This window comes from Saccoglossus kowalevskii, chromosome 13 (genome assembly GCF_978046115.1).
Source record: "Saccoglossus kowalevskii chromosome 13, keSacKowa6.1, whole genome shotgun sequence".
Lineage (NCBI taxonomy): Eukaryota > Metazoa > Hemichordata > Enteropneusta > Harrimaniidae > Saccoglossus > Saccoglossus kowalevskii.
The window spans coordinates 2,643,931-2,664,426 of NC_140653.1; the positions used below are offsets into that span (position 1 = coordinate 2,643,931).

Consider the following 20,496-nt stretch of genomic DNA (forward strand, 5'->3'; position numbering starts at 1 on the left):
ATGCCTCTAGTACCAGGCTACCCATCCACAATCAGCATGTCCCTGCCAGCCATGCCAGGTTACCCTCCACAATCAGCATGTCCCTGCCACCCATGCCAGATTACCCTCCACAATCAGTATGTCCCAGCCTCTACTACCAGGCTACCCTCCACAATCAGTATGTCCCAGCCTCTACTACCAGGCTACCCTCCACAATCAGCATGTCCCTGCCTGTACTACCAGGCTACCCCCACAATCAGCATGTCCCTGCCCCTACTACCAGGCTACCATCCACAATCAGTATGTCCCTGCCCCTACTACCAGGCTACCATCCACAATCAGTATGTCCCTGCCCCTTCTACCAGGCTACCCTCCACAATCGGCATGTCCCTGCCCCTACTACCAGGCTACCATCCACAATCAGTATGTCCCTGCCCCTACTACCAGGCCACCCTCCACAATCAGCATGCTCCTGCCTCTACTACCAGGCTATCCTCCAAAATCAGCATGTCCCTGCCACCCACACCAGGCCAGCCCTCCACAATCAGCATGTCCCTGCCATCCATGCCAGGCTACCCTCCACAATCAGCATGTCCCTGCCACCCACACCAGGCTACCCCCACAATCAGCATGACCATGCCTCTACTACCAGGCTACCCCCACGATCAGCATGTCCATGCCTCTACTACCAGGCTACCATCCACAATCAGTATGTCCCTGCCCCTAGTACCAGGCTACCATCCACAATCAGCATGACCATGCCTCTACTACCAGGCTACCCCCACAATCAGCATGTCCCTGCCACCCACACCAGGCCAGCCCTCCACAATCAGCATGTCCCTGCCATCCATGCCAGGCTACCCTCCACAATCAGCATGTCCCTGCCACCCACACCAGGCTACCCCCACAATCAGCATGACCATGCCTCTACTACCAGGCTACCCTCACGATCAGCATGTCCATGCCTCTACTACCAGGCTACCATCCACAATCAGCATGACCATGCCTCTACTACCAGGCTACCATCCACGATCAGTATGTCCCTGCCCCTACTACCAGGCTACCCTTCACAATCAGCATGCTCCTGCCTCTACTACCAGGCTATCCTCCACAATCAGCATGTCCCTGCCACCCATGCCAGGTTACCCTCCACAATCAGAATGTCCCTGCCACCCACACCAGGCCACCCTCCACAATCAGTATGACCCTGCCTCTACTACCAGGCTACCATCCACAATCAGCATGCTCCTGCCTCTACTACCAGACTATCCTCCACAATCAGCATGTCCCTGCCATCCATGCCAGGCTACCCTCCACAATCAGCATGTCCCTGCCACCCATTACCAGGCTACCCTCCACAATCAGTATGTCCATGCCCCTACTACCAGGCTACCCCCACAATCAGCATGTCCCTGCCTCTAGTACCCCAGGTTACCCTCCACAATCAGCATGTCCCTGCCACCCACACCAGACCAGCCCCCCACAATCAGCATGTCCCTGCCATCCATGCCAGGTTACCCTCCACAATCACGCATGTCCCTGCCACCCACACCAGACCAGCTCTCCACAATCAGCATGTCCCTGCCACCCACACCAGACCAGCTCTCCACAATCAGCATGTCCCTGCCACCCACACCAGACCAGCCCACCACAATCAGCATGTCCCTGCCCCTACTACCAGGCTACCATCCACAATCAGTATGTCCCTGCCCCTACTACCGGGCTACCATCCACAATCAGCATGTCCCTGCCCCTACTACCGGGCTACCCTCCACAATCAGCATGTCCCTGCCACCCAGACCAGACCAGCTCTCCACAATCAGCATGTCCCTGCCATCCAAGCCAGGTTACCCTCCACAATCAGCATGTCCCTGCCATCCATGCCAGGCTACCCTCCACAATCAGCATGTCCCTGCCATCCATGCCAGGTTACCCTCCACAATCACGCATGTCCCTGCCACCCACACCAGGCTACCCCCACAATCAGCATGACCCTGCCTCTACTACCAGGCTACCCCCACAATCAGCATGTCCATGCCTCTACTACCAGGCTACCATCCACAATCAGCATGTCCATGCCCCTACTACCAGGCTACCATCCACAATCAGTATGTCCCTGCCCCTACTACCAGGCTACCATCCACAATCAGCATGTCCATGCCTCTACTACCAGGCTACCATCCACAATCAGCATGACCCTGCCTCTACTACCAGGCTACCCCCACAATCAGCATGTCCATGCCTCTACTACCAGGCTACCATCCACAATCAGTATGTCCCTGCCCCTACTATCAGGCTACCATCCACAATCAGTATGTCCCTGCCCCTACTATCAGGCTACCATCCACAATCAGCATGTCCATGCCTCTACTACCAGGCTACCCTCCACAATCAGCATGTCCCTGCCCCTACTACCAGACTACCCTCCACAATCAGCATGTCCCTGCCACCCATGCCAGGTTACCCTCTACAATCAGAATGTCCCTGCCACCCACACCAGGCCATCCTCCACAATCAGCATGTCCCTGCCACCCATGCCAGGTTACCCTCCACAATCAGCATGTCCCTGCCTCTACTACCAGGCTACCATCCACAATCAGTATGTCCCTGCCCCTACTACCAGGCTACCCTCCACAATCAGCATGTCCATGCCTCTACTACCAGGCTACCATCCACAATCAGTATGTCCCTGCCACCCACACCAGACCAGCCCACCACAATCAGCATGTCCCTGCCCCTACTACCAGGCTACCCTCCACAATCAGCATGTCCCTGCCCCTACTACCAGACTACCCTCCACAATCAGCATGCTCCTGCCTCTACTACCAGGCTATCCTCCAAAATCAGCATGTCCCTGCCACCCACACCAGGCCAGCCCTCCACAATCAGCATGTCCCTGCCACCCATGCCAGGTTACCCTCCACAATCAGCATGTCCCTGCCACCGACACCAGGCGACCCTCCACAATCAGCATGTCCCTGCCACCCATGCCAGGTTACCCTCCACAATCAGAATGTCCCTGCCACCCACACCAGGCCACCCTCCACAATCAGCATGTCCCTGCCACCCATGCCAGGTTACATTCCACAATCAGCATGTCCCTGCCTCTACTACCAGGCTACCATCCACAATCAGTATGTCCCTGCCCCTACTACCAGGCTACCCCCACAATCAGCATGCTCCTGCCTCTACTACCAGGCTACCCTCCACAATCAGCATGTCCATGCCTCTACTACCAGGCTACCATCCACAATCAGTATGTCCCTGCCCCTACTACCAGGCTATCCTCCAAAATCAGCATGTCCCTGCCACCCACACCAGGTTACCCTCCACAATCTGAATGTCCCTGCCACCCACACCAGACCAGCCCTCCACAATCAGCATGTCCCTGCCACCGACACGAGGCCACCCTCCACAATCAGCATGTCCTTGCCACCCATGCCAGGTTACCCTCCACAATCAGCATGTCCCTGCCACCCACACCAGGCCACCCTCCACAATCAGCATGTCCCTGCCACCCATGCCAGGTTACCCTCCACAATCAGCATGTCCCTGCCACCCATGCCAGGCTACCCTCCACAATCAGCATGTCCCTGTCACCCATGCCAGGCTACCCTCCACAATCAGCATGTCCCTGCACCCATGCCAGGCAACCCTCCACAATCAGCATGTCCCTGCCACCCACACCAGGCCACCCTCCACAATCAGCATGTCCCTGCCACCCATGCCAGGTTAACCTCCACAATCAGCATGTCCCTGCCACCGACACGAGGCCACCCTCCACAATCAGCATGTCCCTGCCACCCATGCCAGGTTACCCTCCACAATCAGCATGTCCCAGCCACCCACACCAGGCCACCCTCCACAATCAGCATGTCCCTGCCACCCATGCCAGGTTACCCCTCCACAATCAGCATGTCCCTGCCACCCATGCCAGGCTACCCTCCACAATCAGCATGTTCCGCCTCTACTACCAGGCTACCCTCCACAATCAGCATGTCCCTGCCCCTACTACCAGGCTACCCTCCACAATCAGCATGTCCCTGCCCCTACTACCAGGCTACCCTCCACAATCAGCATGTCCCTGCCCCTACTACCAGGCTACCCTCCACAGTCAGTATGTCCCTGCCTCTACTACCAGGCTACCCTCCACAGTCAGTATGTCCCTGCCACCCATAGCAGGCTACCCTCCACAATCAGCATGTCCCTGCCTCTACTACCAGGCTACCCTCCACAATCAGTATGTCCCTGCCTTCACTACCAGGCTACCCTCCTCAATCGGCATGTCCCTGCCACCCATACCAGGATACCCTCCACAATCGGCATGTCCCTGCCACCCATACCAGGATACCCTCCACAATCAGCATGTCCCTGCCACCCATCTATACCAAGCTACCTACCACAATTAGCATGTCCCTACCTCTAGTACCAGGCTACCCTCCACAGTCAACATGTCCCTGCCACCCACACCAGGCTATCCTCCACAATCAGCATGTCCCTGCCACCCATACCAGGCTATCCTCCACAATCAGCATGTCCCTGCCACCCATACTAGGCTACCCTCCACAATCTGAATGTCCCTGCCACCCACACCAGACCAGCCCTCCACAATCAGCATGTCCCTGCCACCCATGCCAGGTTACCCTCCACAATCAGCATGTCCCTGCCACCCATGCCAGGCTACCCTCCACAATCAGCATGTCCCTGTCACCCATGCCAGGCTACCCTCCACAATCAGCATGTCCCTGTCACCCATGCCAGGCAACCCTCCACAATCAGCATGTCCCTGCCACCCACACCAGGCCACCCTCCACAATCAGCATGTCCCTGCCACCCATGCCAGGTTACCCTCCACAATCAGCATGTCCCTGCCACCGACACAAGGCCACCCTCCACAATCAGCATGTCCCTGCCACCCATGCCAGGTTACCCTCCACAATCAGCATGTCCCTGCCACCCACACCAGGCCACCCTCAACAGTCAGCATGTCCCTGCCACCCATGCCAGGTTACCCCTCCACAATCAGCATGTCCCTGCCACCCATGCCAGGCTACCCTCCACAATCAGCATGTCCCAGCCCCTACTACCAGGCTCCCCTTCACAATCAGCATGTCCCTGCCCCTACTACCAGGCTACCCTCCACAATCAGCATGTTCCGCCTCTACTACCAGGCTACCCTCCACAATCAGCATGTCCCTGCCACCCACACCAGACCAGCCCTCCACAATCAGCATGTCCCTGCCCCTACTACCAGGCTACCCTCCACAATCAGCATGTCCCTGCCTCTACTACCAGGCTACCCTCCACAGTCAGTATGTCCCTGCCACCCATAGCAGGCTACCCTCCACAATCAGCATGTCCCTGCCTCTACTACCAGGCTACCCTCCACAATCAGTATGTCCCTGCCATCCATACCAGGCTCCCCTCTACCATCACCATGTCCCTGCCACCCATTACCAGGCTACCTTCCACAATCAGCATGTCCCTGACACCCACACCAGGCGACCCTCCACAATCAGCATGTCCCTGCCTTTACTACCAGGCTACCCTCCACAATCAGCATGTCCCTGCCTCTAGTACCAGGCTACCCTTCACAATCAGAATGTCCCTGCCTCTACTACCAGGTTACCATCCACAATCAGTATGTCCCTGCCTCTACTACCAGGCTACCCTCCACAATCGGCATGTCCCTGCCTCTACTACCAGGCTACCCTCCACAATTAGCATGTCCCTGTTCCTACTACCAGGCTCCCCTCCACAATCAGCATGTCCTTGCCTGTACTACCAGGCTACCATCCACAATCAGCATGCATCCACTATCGGCCTCCCTGCTCAATCAAAAAGATACCTACCCTACTTACACATACCAGGAAGCATAATATATTTTTAAATAAACAAAATAATGTTACCATCTGAACAGTCACAAGTGAGCTACATTCACATCATATGGCTATAGTCAATTTCAAAGATAAATGCCTATACCCTCACCATAATCCCCACTCAAGGCATACTTAGAATTGATAGGTGCAGTACAAAAATGCTATATGAAAAATATAAAAATTGGTGACAGTATTTATTTAATATAACCAAATGTTTTTTTATAGTTTTTTATTATTGAACATGAAAAGTATTTAATGTTGTACATGCCCAGACTGGCATGGCATGATAACATAATAACTTTTCCTGGAACAGTACTGTACATTGTATACAATTGTATACAATTGTTCTACTGTATAAATATGTTTCAAGCAGAACAAAACCTAATTACTCTATTTACCCAATTTCCTATTTGTGTTTGAATAAAATGCTTTTAAACAGCTTGCTCATGCCATCACTCCCTCTCGCTGTACTTTGTTGGGCCTTGAAACATCTAAAATGGTTGATTTGTTATGTTAACTTTCTGACTATTTATGTCATAGTTTGAACAAATATTTTAATATAACTGACGCCGTTTTTCCCCATTCATTTCAGCTATTCATGGTGATGTCTTTAAGAATAGCATGCAGAGCATATGAATTGCTAATAAAGTAAGTGATTTCTATGACAACTGAATTTTGTACTAGAAATCACAAAAATATCAAAAACCACAATTTTATCAGTGTTTCTGAGTATCCTATTTAGTTGTGATGATGCAGCTAGTAACTTCTGATATCAAGTATTTTAGCTTAACAATACAAAATGCACCTATATTTGCTGAAAATTGTCACAGAGGGCACTATATAGCTTTTTCACTCTCCCAGTACGTGATTTATAACATACACCGAGTGACCTTCAAATTGGAGTGATAATTATGACAATTTTATGTATTTATTAATTTTATATTAAAAAATCTATAAATTATGGGACTGGTAGCAGCTCAATAATCATTTATATAAATAAATTTGTTTGCACTTACTCTTTGCCTTCATTGGGGTCTACTTTATAATCCTAAAAAAATAAAAAAAATGTTTTTTTATATTATAATTACATACCTAATATTTACTAAATATTTATTCTATATTTTGTTTAATTGTGGGACAAGGTGTGAAATGTGAAACCAAATGTACATGACCTAGCTTGTGTACCAGTTTCAGGATGTTTGTTAATTATATGTCAAATTGTGGAAGTCCACAAAATACCTACTGTGGTTGTTACATTGGTTTCCACATGTATGTAATGTATTTTTCATCATACCAAACAAATTTGGCCAATGACTTATGCTGATAACATGATTATTGTCATTGACAATAGGTTATATTGTTGTAATATAATTTTTGATAAATTAACATAACAATTACTATGTTTTAAACATAGAAAGATGCCAAAATTTGCATGTATGATGTTATCTGAGTTCAAGATGGTTTTTCCATTTAGTATAGAATATGCTTTTATCACCTTGGGCATTGGGCATTTTAGCATTTCCATGGTTATATGCTGTTACCATGACATCATTGTAAACAAGATCATAGTACCAACAACTCAGAATATGTGACATGTTGACTACAAGTTAGCTGTAATTTGATTGGTTGCTCAACACTCAGAAACAGTCATTATACAAATTAGGTGAATGACAGTTATTTGATATTCATATTTCATGCATGTGATTTATAATGTATGACTCACACACCTACAAATAAAACTATGTCATTCCACATTTGAACACCCAATGTCAATAGTTGACAGTTGGAGACAACATCCTGTTTTCATGTTGCAATTGTCCACTTCAAATACCATTCCAATTAAAGTGATAAGGCATCCAAACGCGCAAAGATGTCCAAATTTTTGAAACTTACATTTATTTATAGAGGAGAAACTATATCTACTTGGGTATTAGGTTTTCTGAAGGAATCATCTGCTTGCACCAATAATAGTTTGTATAAAAATTATGTCAATGTTACATGATATTGAGTGTACATGTTCCAATACAAAATAGCATGTTTACTTGGCATACATGTATAATTAACTAGAAATAAGAGAATACTGAATAAATCCTGACATTTTTCAGACTAACATCTTATGTCAACAATTAAAGGGAAGCAGAGGTTTGTCTTTTGTTACTCTGTACATGAAATTTGAGATCTATGAATGAATTCTGTCGAGAAAAACAACTTGTATGTGCTGCGAAATGTCCTAAATATCGGGTATAAAACAGGCTGTGAAGCAGACGACGCCTGCTTTGCCTGGCATAATTTCGCCTCTAGAGGGCCAGTTCAATGATGTCATGAGTGAACACAGATAATTGAACCCATTCATTCTAGTACGTCAATCCCATAGAAATGCTACTATGGAAAACCTTGTTAACTGACAACTTAAAAGTTGACACATGGCGAGGTGTTGTGCGATCTCAAATCTTATGTACAGAGTGTCAAAAGCCAGACCTCTGCTCCCTTTTAACAGAAATCATAGTCGTGTTTTCAAAATTGTTGACAAAAGTTCAAAACCCATAAAAAAAGATTCAGACGTAAAGAAAACTTACAATTTCTTCCATTAGGTCCTTGACCACCATTCCACTCTGCTTAGTACGATGTGATGTGACCCACAGCCAACCATCCCCTAATTCATTCTGGACAGTGAACACTTCTCCTTTCACAAAACTGAAAATAGTTAATGAAACATAAGAGTAAGAGGTAGTGATATAATATTCAATTGAGTGTGGTGGCAGAGGCGGTAATGTTGACAAGGAAATAATACAGATGAATAGTTCTGCTGTACATGTATCAGTAGAACTCATTCTTACATGTATGCATGTATGGTTACTGTAATTGTTAGTATATGGTATATAGTGGACAAATGCAGTGCTTTCAACTCAATGTTTATCAATATCAATTTGGCAAGAAGAAATCCATGTTTTTTCTTTACTAATTTTCAAGAAGTTAAGTGTTGCTTGATGTTTATTCTAATAGAGGTTCACCAAAGGTATATATACATATATACAAACTATCAAATAAATATAACTATCAACAAGCCATGCATGGCACAGTCCCTGTTAGTTATCAAACTTAAGATATATAATTTTGTTTATAGTAATATAGTTCAAACATAAAAATGTCAGATTTGAAAAATAACATAATGTGCATCAGGGACCCATAATATCTTATGTAAGTACCAAGTTTGAATAAAATCCATGCATAAACGACCAAGATCCGGTTCGATTTTGTTAGCACGAAAATGGCCGCCACTTGGCCATTTTGAATCAGATCGTCAAACAAATATATCTATAAATTTATGACATGATCTTTAATGAATATAAAAATTTTGTAAATAATCAGTCAAAGCATGGCAAAGATATGGCACTATAACTGCATTCATTAAAACATAATGGCCAAATGGTCAAAAAAATAAGTCCCCATTTTGGGACTGCAGCAGCTATCAAGAACTCAAATAGCATTTTCACCAAAAATACAGTACAGTTCTCGCGGAAGCTTTGGCTTTTGTGGCATCATTGTCGCCTACGCATGGCTTCATTGTCGCCTCAGCATCGCATCATTGTGGCATCAGCTTCGCGTCATTGAAAATTGAAGCTGTGTTCGCCTCGCTATTTTGTGGCATCATCGTGGCCTCAGCTTCGCAGTCTCATAGCATCAACATGGCATCAGCTTCAACTTATTGTGACATGAGTATGACCTCATTATTTGCACGCAGAAGGGCAGTAGACAAAAACATGTACAGAAGTTCGATATGTAATCGATTTGAAATTCAAGGCGAATAAAATAATATGATCAAGAGTATTTATGACATTTTAAAAAGATATCTTGTTTAATTATTTTAGTGTTGCGAGTATTGGGCACCAAAAACTTTGCGAAGTACATTACAATCGGCAAGGTGACGAGTTTCATATTGACTGGAAGGAAAATCGTGATAAATTCAAATCACACGATGCAATCGTCGTTCTGATACAACACAATTTGCTGTATACGAAGTGAAACTGTTCTTGTTATAAAATTTACCTTTTTTCGCTCATTTTATTTGCTGCTAGAAGAGCAGATTCAGATTCCTCATTTCGGTGGTATTTTTCTGTGTTTCGTTTAGTTTTAGCCGAGTCCTACCCCATGCCCGGACTACTAAAACATGCAACACACACGTACGCCGCCTGGTGCGTCGGCGTCGTCGCCAGTCATCTTGATACAAAGTTCCAAAACAAGTGCGTACATTTCCAACATATGATTGGATGGTTGTGGTGGCGTCAGTCTGGTAAAATTTGACAACCAATTCTCAAAATTGAGTCACGATCAGTGATCTGAGCTCGATCTATACGTACTTTAAAAGTATTCTCACAAACATATTTTCGAATGAAAACGAGCCACATGCCCTGTAAAAAATCGAATAGCACTTGACATGCAGAAATAATTTATTGGGCTTCAGAAAAAAAAAACGTGTCCATTTCGTGTGGCGTAAATATTTGGTCACCAGCCGATGAACAATTTGAAAATCATGATTCACACGGAAGTCCTTCGATACTGAAAATCATCGACCCCAGTGTGGTTTACCTTATTTCCCAACTTGCAAAACTGATTTGTATCTCAGCCCTGTTTTTTTTTCTTTTTCTTTTTTTTGAACTGAGGTAAAATCCCATCCATTTGTCAAAATATACCGATGTTTTCCAGTGAATAATTGCGAAGCCTGTCACAGCACAAAAAAAAACTTTGTGAATCGACGATGGAGATTGGATGGTACGACGACCCTTCAATTTGCGTTAAATATGTTTTGTTACAACATCATTGATTGGCTGAGAGTCACCTGATCGGAGCACGACCTGGGTCACAGAACCATATTAGTCCGTATTATCAACAGGACTTTGCGAGAAAACCACACCCACATTTTCAACCATTTTAGCGCGGAAGTTGCCAACAAATGTCGAAAACTCGTGAATTTTATAAATTCGAATAAAATAAAGCTAGCGATTCGTAAGACTGGTTAATAATATATCCCCCGATGCTCTTCGATTTTTTTATTTCAAGGTGAGAAATGGATACTAGTAGTTGAAGTTCCATCGATTTCAAGGCGACTATTTAACCGCGACAACTCTACGCTCTGTTGTAGTTTCGCGAGGTAAAACAAAAATACAATAAATAGTACTTGTTTAATTATTTGGTTTTACAGCCCGCAAATTACGGGACATGATCCCCATGAATTGCGATAAATAAATGCTGATTGTGTTGAATGACGGACGTCGGGACCGTTTGGAGAAACAAATTACGGTCGGTAGACATTTCAAACAAATGAAATTATTAACGAAAGACGAGATTTTTCTAGGTATTTACGATCATACGGTCATACCAAATATATACAAAATTGACAAATACACAAAGAGGTGTAATAGTAGGTCATTTTTATTTTAGCCTTAGAAATATTTTCTTTCACTCAGTCCACGTCCATGCGTGGGAATTCTATTTAGCTTCATGGTCCTTCGGCTTGTCTTCTGCTTGGGGGGAAACAACAATAATTATACAAATCGTAAACTCAACACAATCAGGAAAAGAAACCCAGACAACCATGTCGTACTTCTGTTGAATACATTTTGTAGCAGTGCGTCACGTCGGAATATTGTCTAATATAAAATATTCAATCCCAGCCAAATCTAGGTCAAAGGGTCAGATTGCGTGCATATAATTATAGATAGTTAAAACAAAAAGTATTTGAACTTTTGACGGTTGTTCAACATCTATGCACGGTTACTAAACTAGTAACCGTGATCTATGAAAACCAGAAAATTTTTAGTAGTCCGAATTGTTGCACGGTCGAAAATAAAACGGAAATTGACCAGTCAAAAACGGAAGCGGTCAAGAGGTTTGGGGGAAATGAGTAGAGTACTTCTTTGTTTGATGAAGCGATGCTGATGCCACATTGTCGCCATAATGAGGCCACAATGAAGCGAAGCGATAACCGCCTAACTTTTTAATGTCGCGACATTGAAGCGATGCTGAAGCCATAACAATGCCATAATGATGCGATGCTGAAGCGAAGGTGAAGCTGAAGTGAAGCCAAAGCTTCCGCGAGAACTGTACTGTAACAAAATAAATTTGTGAAAAATTTAAAATATCATCACAAAATGATCCGATCTCCTAGAGGTCATTGTATATAAGTAATAGCACCAAATGACTTACCTTAATTCATCTGTATCTGGAGAAGCAGTATATGGCAATATGGCAGCAATCCTTCGTTTGTCATCAACAGGCTAACAACAACAAAATTTGATAAAACAAGTTTATTGAACCATTTTGAATGTACTTTAACAAGAAATATATTATATTAAACTCAAAGTATTACAGTAGGTGTGGTCACATTAAAGCAAAGAACATATATAAGTTGAGGAAATAAAACTTACCTCAGGTGGGGGCAAAGGATAAAGCAGCATTTCATCTTTCAAGATTGTGGATAGACTTGAGTACCAACTGACGATTCCTGAGAGACTATCAAACTGCCTACTACATGTGCCTATGTAATAGTCACCGCATACTGCTGTTATCCTAAGAACAGTACACATGTACTTTATTTTAGCTGCAATAAATTTTCACTGAAAGAGCGTGTTTTGTGTTGAATTTTTTTCACTTATTTTTGATGAGTGAACTATGGAAAAAAAATGTATTCACTGGATTTTTTCACTGAATCATCCTTTCAGCAAAAATAAATTCCATCAAAATTATTTTACAGTAAGTAGATTTTATGATCACAGATAATAAAACAAGTCATCTGAAGATGACACAGCCCCCCCCCCCCCACACACACACACTTGTCAGATGTGATTATAGTTGGCTATAAATTATAAAGTTTGGATGTATATGTATAAAATCGGGTAGGAAGATTAAGTTGAAAATCAATATTACAAGGCACATACCCTATATCGACATATCAAGTAAGTCTATACCAAGTATGGTCTTATTTGAATTAATAATTCACAAGATATTAATAAAAATTCAAAATTAATTAAATATTCAAATTAAGCTCATTAATTAAGTTGAAAGAACAATATAGCATAGCACACATCTTATATTGACAGATCAAGGAAGTCTATACCAAGTTTGGTCTCATTCGGACAATTAGTTCACAAGATATTAAGAAAAATTCTAAATAATTAAATATGCAAATGAGCTTGTTAATTAAGTTGAAACTCAATATTGCATAGCACTTATCGTATATTGACAGATCAAGTAAGTCTATACCAACTTTGGTGTCATGTAGACTATTAGTTCACAAGGTATCAACAAAAATTCAAAATTCATATGCAAATTAAACAAGCAGCCTATCGGATGAGATAGCTCCGCTGTTAGCAATGCACATTTCAATTAAAGAACTGAAGACATCATTAGAAAATGAACAATATGAATAGTATCAAAGCAATCGGACTTACAGTTTTCAACAAGAAGTCGAAAATATCACTTTTTACCAAAAATGACAAAAATATTCACCAAAATTAGAGAACTGAAGATATCATCACAAAATGAACAAATCTGAGAAAGGTCTACATGTAGTATCTATATATGTAATATCAAAGCATTTGAACTATTGGTTTTTTTAAGAAGTCGAAAATATCACTTTTTACCAAAAATTACAAAAATATTTACCAAAATTAGAGAATTGAAAATATCATCACAAAATGAACAAATCTGAGAGAGGTCCACATGTAGTACCTATATATGTAATATCAAAGCAATCGGACTTGCGGTTTTTAACAAGAAGTCGAAAATATCACTTTTTACCAAAAATGACAAAAATATTCACCAAAATTAGAGAACTGAAGATATCATCACAAAATGAACAAATCTGAGAAAGGTCTACATGTAGTATCTATATATGTAGTATCAAATCAATTGGACTTGCGGTTTTTAACAAGAAGTCGAAAATATCACTTTTTACCAAAAATGACAAAAATATTCACCAAAATTAGAGAATTGAAGATATCAACATGAAATGAACAAACCTAAGAGAGGTCTACCCAAGGTACATATACACCAAGTATCAAAGCATTCAGGCTTGTAGTTTTCAAGAAGAAGTAGAAAAAGTAAAACATTGACACGGACGACGACGACGGACAATCACTCATATGATAAGCTCCGCTCGACAATGTCGACAGCGGAGCTAAAAAATTGAAACTCAATATTGCATAGCATATATCTTATATTGACAAATCAAGTCTCTACCAAGTTTGGTCTAATTTGGACTATTAGTTCACAAGATATTAACAAGAATTCAAATTAATAATTAAATATGCAAATGATCTCATTAATTGATTCCTTAAAATAAAAATTAATGTACATCTGTACCAGCGGCCACTCTGTCTTTGTACAAAGTCTCAGCAAAATCGGTCCAGGCATCTCAGAGAAATGATGATGGACACACCCAAAAAATCCATTTTTGATCAGGAAATATTTCCATGTGAATATGTATATCTCCTCACTGTGTCTTTGTACCTTGTATCATTGAAATCAGGAAACGTGCATCTGTATGGGTGGTCCCTTTGTCTTTGTAACAAGCCTCAACAAAATCGGTCGAGCCATCTGTGAGAAATGGCGATGGACAAACAAGGGCCGAATTTGACTGAATTTTGGCATTAAAAAATGGCCGCCAGCCGGCCATATTTATCGAATCGGAAAAAAAATTGACCTGCACATGTATGGTTGACCACTATGTCTTTGTACCTAGTTTCCCAAAAACTCGGTCCAGCCATCTCCAAAACATAGGTGAACTCTGGTGACCTTGCCCTTTGTTATATAATATAATTCCCTTTATCATAGTTTGTTTCAATATAAATATGCATTGTCATAATTAATTATGAATACAAACAAGTTTTGGGGTTGAACCAACAGTGGGGAATCAGTCTACCGAATGTCCTTAAAAGATGTAAATATCTTACAAAAACATTGGTGCCTTATTTGTTTAATTATTTTAAGGGACATAATTTCCAGCTTTCTTCAAAGTAATTCAGATATTTTAGTATAAAAACAAATGTCTCATTGAAAAAAAAGTGCTGCATTTAGATGTGAATAGATTCATAAAACATGCAAGATAACAGAAAATTTTAGCTGGCTTTAGTCCAAGTATTTTGTACAGGTGTCTGTCAAAAATTAATGATTCACTGAGACAAATATGAACTGCCTCATTGTGTGACTACTGTATTATATGAAAAGTAAAAAAAAACACCCTTTATGAATAGCTATCATGTTGCAAGCTCTGCTTTGTATGCAAATCAACTTAAATAGTTAGTTGGTGTCCAGTGGAGGGAGAAGTCAACAGTACTGTTGCCTCCTGAGAATCAACATCTTCAAACACTGCAATCTTTGAAGTGCGTTTTTAAACTAGTATTATAAAAACTCTATCATTCTGTTCTAATAGCTGAAACATATTCCTGTGAGTTTTCATTTGTCGAATGAACTGTTTGTCAAATACAGAATACATATATTTTAGAACAATTTTCTTTTTAAAATGTGGATGAAATGTTTTGCTTTTTATGTATTTTTTATGTATTGTTTTTGATTTGATAACTTTGAACTAAACAGATTTTCTATTAGCTTCAGATCTTGATCAAAGTTTGGCACCCAGTTCATAGGAGTGCTTATATTGATTTTCTGACATCTTGTTTTCTGTAAAGATTTATTGGTAGGTTTGCAAATGTGTATCAGACTGTGCAATCTCTCCATGAGTTGGTTTTGAAACCCAGTAAGGGATACATTACCAAGGATATTATTACAAGATAAATCATTTGCTTCATTGAACACATACAACAATGCATATTTCCACTGAGATCAGTGACTTTTGATGTGTATCACCAGTGATCAGTCAAGTAGAAACAGTCAAAATATTTTATCATTTTTTCTCAATTTTTGCATGATCTGTTCATACAGGACATCTGTTGTTCAAACTCAGGGAAGACTTTATACTGATGAACAAGGTGACCAAGTTTGATGAAGTTTGGAATAGAATTAGTAAAGTTATCATGCACACAATAACAATTATTAACGACGACGACAACGACGCCGGACACAATTTTTCCCTTAATATACCTTTCCCTTCCATCTTTGATGGTACGGGCAAGGTAAAAAATCACTCCGGACGGACTGACGAAGGCGAAACTACAAGCCCCCTCCAGGATTTTGTCCAGGTGGGAGCTAATAAGGTTGCATGATTGGTCAGATAGTTAGAGTAAGGAAGCCAATTGAGTTTTACAAGTCACAACAAATTGAGGTGGTTTGAAGTAGTGTAAATGCAGTGTTACTATTTATTTGACGACTAATATGCACCCATCAATGATGCAAGACAGAATTCTACTACCATGGCACTATCAAATAACATTGCTTTTTGTGTTACAGTCATGTATTTTGAGAAACTTTTCCCGATATTTTTAAAAAATTCACTATTTTAAGTACAATTCCATAGAACACAGTGTTCAGGAAAAATTGACTTAATTTAATTCCCAGATTTTTGAAATAATTGAGAAAACAAATACTACTCCATCAGTCACAATATGTTCAGCCTGTCACCAGCCTGTCCCAATTTGAGATATTGCATAATATTTGTGCCATAAAAACTTATGGTAAAAGCACTATAATACTGCCAAAATGGACACTATCCACTATAATACTGCCAAAATGGACACTATCCACTATAATACTGCCAAAATGGACACTATCCACTAAAATACAATCATCATTTTCCTAAGAATTAGGCTGGTGACCTCAATTTTTTAAATTCAATATACTTATATTGCCCGGGAGTACAATTCATTGCAAAATAAATAAATTCTGGGTATTGCATTTATGTACATGTATGAGTAGGCTTCTTTCTTAAATTAAAATGACAAACATGGTTGTAATGCCTTGATTGACCTCACAAATAGTTGACTTACTTGAAATGGTGTATTCCTGTGTTGCCTAAATACGATAAGACATATGAACTATGATGGCGGTCACTTTGCCGGATAAGATAACTACCAATTCTACATGTAACTGACAATCTTTCTTCTGCGGTGGCTCTGTCCAGTTTACCATGGTACCATCTGTAAATAAACACACACACTAGAATGTGAGATTAACACAATTCACATTTAACTGAAAATTGTCATCAATTTCCATCAACTCCTCATTCTCAAACTAGCTAGATGCCACCCACTGAGCAATCCTTTCTATAATAACTACTATTTTGAGAAAAGATAAAACAATTGATAGCCCTGACTTTTGATAGTAAAGTGATACAGAAGTACTGGGCTAAAGTAATTTAAAATATGACAAGACTCCTTTCTGTGTATAAAATATGCTAAATTCTTTTCTTGTGTACATACAAAACAATATTTGTCAAAACACAATCACTTGTTTGTTTCATGACAAAAGCACCATAGAAAAGATTTATTGAACGAATGGGTTAAAATACATTTCATCTGTTTGTTTACTGTCATCATGAAATCTGTTAAAACTATTTTTACCTCTTTACAAAATAGGTTGTGGAATGAAATCAATGGATCATACTGCAACGAACAATAATGAATTTACAATATGTGACAAATAATTCAGAAACTTTTGGTATAACCACACAGAATTCTGATTGGTTAATGGCATTCTTGACCTACAGGTTTGTTATATATATTTGGTACAAAGACAAGACATAATAGATTTATTTGCTTTTTTTTGGTTTTTATGAATTTTTTATGACATCCTGCTTCATTTTGTCCACGAACATACAAACTACAACAATAACAATGACTTGTTCTACATATTTATTTCTATAACATCATACTTCTTTTTTAGGGCTCCTACAGATTGCCTGTCTCTTTTATTACCAATGAATTGGGTGGATTTGAACCCAAAAATCTTATCAACTCAAATAACAATTTGGCATATTCAATGAGAATATTTTTTGTGCTTCAGCAATCACTAAGATTTCATTTGCTCTAGTAGATGTACATATGTAAGCTGAGATTGTATGCATAAAATCCTTAATATGCTAAAAGAAGATGTAAAACTTGGATCAGACTTTCCGTGTCTGAACTAATACAAAGTTAAGTTGCTTGGTAAAATCCCTGCATTATGAAATTGTTCCTTTATAACAAAGATGACCCTAAGAGCATACAAAGTAAACATCACAATTTATGTGACTTCTTCTCAATCCAAATACTGTAGATTATTACATATGTACTGCAGTTTATTTTGATTCGTCCATGAAATCAAAATCGATATTTCCACACCTCATATGCAAATGGGGTCTGAGAGCGAACAAAGTAGTCCCTTCGGGAGTACCGTTTTTGGAAACATAGCAGAAATATACAATATTAAGAAGTACGATATTTTCCCCTTGGGGTAAATGAATATACTTGCCGAGTGAAATGAAATTTGAACAACAGTAATGGTACCTTTAGCCAGTCACTTATTTTTACTAAAACTAATTTGCATATCACCCATGCAATAATGTTTTCGGTATTTTCACGGTCGATATGCAAATGAACATGGTATTTCTATTGGCTACCGAACTATTTTTATTTTTTACTCAATTTTTATACTCGAGATGCGGTGTATTCTGCTGTACTTTCACTCGCTTCGCTCGCGAAAGTACGGCCACAGGATACATCGCATCACTCATGAAAATAACTTCCATACGCAGCGAAAGCCACGGGGAGGGTGTGGGGTTCTGTCACAATACTTTATTTTAGCTGGAATTAATTTTCACTGTAATGTAAAATATAGGGAAAAAGATATATTCGCTGGTTTTTATTTTCACTGAATCATTTCTTCAACGAAAATAAATTCCAATCGAAAATAAATGATTTTGACCTAGTATGGTAAATTGACCTAGTACGGTAAATTGATCTAGTATGGTAAATTGACCTAGTATGGTAAATTTACCTAGTACGGTAAATTGACCTAGTATGGTAAATTGACCTAGTATGGTAAATTGATTTAGTATGGTAAATTGACCTAGTATGGTAAATTGATCTAGTATGGTAAATTGACCTAGTATGGTAAATTGATCTAGTATGGTAAATTGACCTAGTATGGTAAATTGATCTAGTATGGTAAATTGACCTAGTATGGTAAATTGACCTAGTATGGTAAATTGACCTACTAGTAGTATGGTAAATTGACCTAGTATGGTAAATTGACCTACTAGTAGTATGGTAAATTGACCTAGTATGGTAAATTGACCTAGTATGGTAAATTGACCTACTAGTAGTATGGTAAATTGACCTAGTATGGTAAATTGACCTACTAGTAGTATGGTAAATTGACCTAGTATGGTAAATTGACCTACTAGTAGTATGGTAAATTGATCTAGTATGGTAAATTGACCTAGTATGGTAAATTGACCTAGTATGGTAAATTGACCTACTAGTAGTATGGTAAATTGACCTACTAGTAGTATGGTAAATTGACCTAGTATGGTAAATTGACCTAGTATGGTAAATTGACCTAGTATGGTAAATTGATCTAGTATGGTAAATTGATCTAGTATGGTAAATTGATCTAGTATGGTAAATTGACCTAGTATGGTAAATTGATCTAGTATGGTAAATTGACCTACTAGTAGTATGGTAAATTGACCTAGTATGGTAAATTGACCTAGTATGGTAAATTGATCTAGTATGGTAAATTGACCTAGTATGGTAAATTGATCTAGTATGGTAAATTGACCTAGTATGGTAAATTGATCTAGTATGGTAAATTGACCTACTAGTAGTATGGTAAATTGACCTAGTATGGTAAATTGACCTAGTATGGTAAATTGATCTAGTATGGTAAATTGACCTAGTATGGTAAATTGATCTAGTATGGTAAATTGACCTAGTATGGTAAATTGACCTAGTATGGTAAATTGATCTAGTATGGTAAATTGACCTAGTATGGTAAATTGATCTAGTATGGTAAATTGACCTACTAGTAGTATGGTAAATTGACCTAGTATGGTAAATTGACCTAGTATGGTAAATTGATCTAGTATGGTAAATTGACCTAGTATGGTAAATTGATCTAGTATGGTAAATTGACCTAGTATGGTAAATTGACCTACTAGTAGTACGGTAAATTGACCTAGTATGGTAAATTTTTTAATTTTGGTTACCGGAATTTGATGATTTATGTTAGACATGATGTAGAAACAACATTTTGTGATTCTCACTATCAAGTAAAATTGTTTCTTTGAAATGAAAGCTTTCTACAGTATATTGTATACGAGTATCCTAGAAAATAAGCATTTTGTAATGCACAGTCCCTATTGTGTATCTAATCTTAAAGACCATAGGCATATAGAATTCTGTTGTGTGTTATAAAATGAGTAATATAAGTAGTTTTTATGAGTGACATAGTGAAAACCTGTATCACATGGTATTTTTCACTGTGGAGATACATGTGTTATGCATGCAACAATGAATGATATCACATTCATAGCATGAAAATATATGACAACACATAACACAAATTATTAGTCTAATGATTACTGTTCATAATCACAATGACTCATAGAATAAGCAGAACACATTTTATTTGTGTTTAATCAAAAATTATACATACGTGTATAATTAACATAGTAAACATTTTTTACATTGCTATTTTATAGCTT

The 20,496-nt window shown here is 40.1% G+C and overlaps 1 protein-coding gene across 1 annotated transcript in view; it reads right to left on the bottom strand.

Moving 5' to 3' along the window:
* LOC102810097 (ras GTPase-activating protein 1-like) overlaps window positions 1–20,496 on the bottom strand; it is an 89,296-nt gene that overhangs the window by 60,727 nt on the left and 8,073 nt on the right. The window contains exons 2-6 of the mRNA XM_085506861.1: window positions 16,799–16,948; window positions 12,284–12,425; window positions 12,063–12,133; window positions 8,435–8,552; window positions 6,875–6,906 (exon numbers count right to left, since the gene is read on the bottom strand). Coding sequence (XP_085362987.1) covers window positions 6,875–6,906; window positions 8,435–8,552; window positions 12,063–12,133; window positions 12,284–12,425; window positions 16,799–16,948 — 513 coding nt within the window. The remainder of the gene's footprint in view (window positions 1–6,874; window positions 6,907–8,434; window positions 8,553–12,062; window positions 12,134–12,283; window positions 12,426–16,798; window positions 16,949–20,496) is intronic.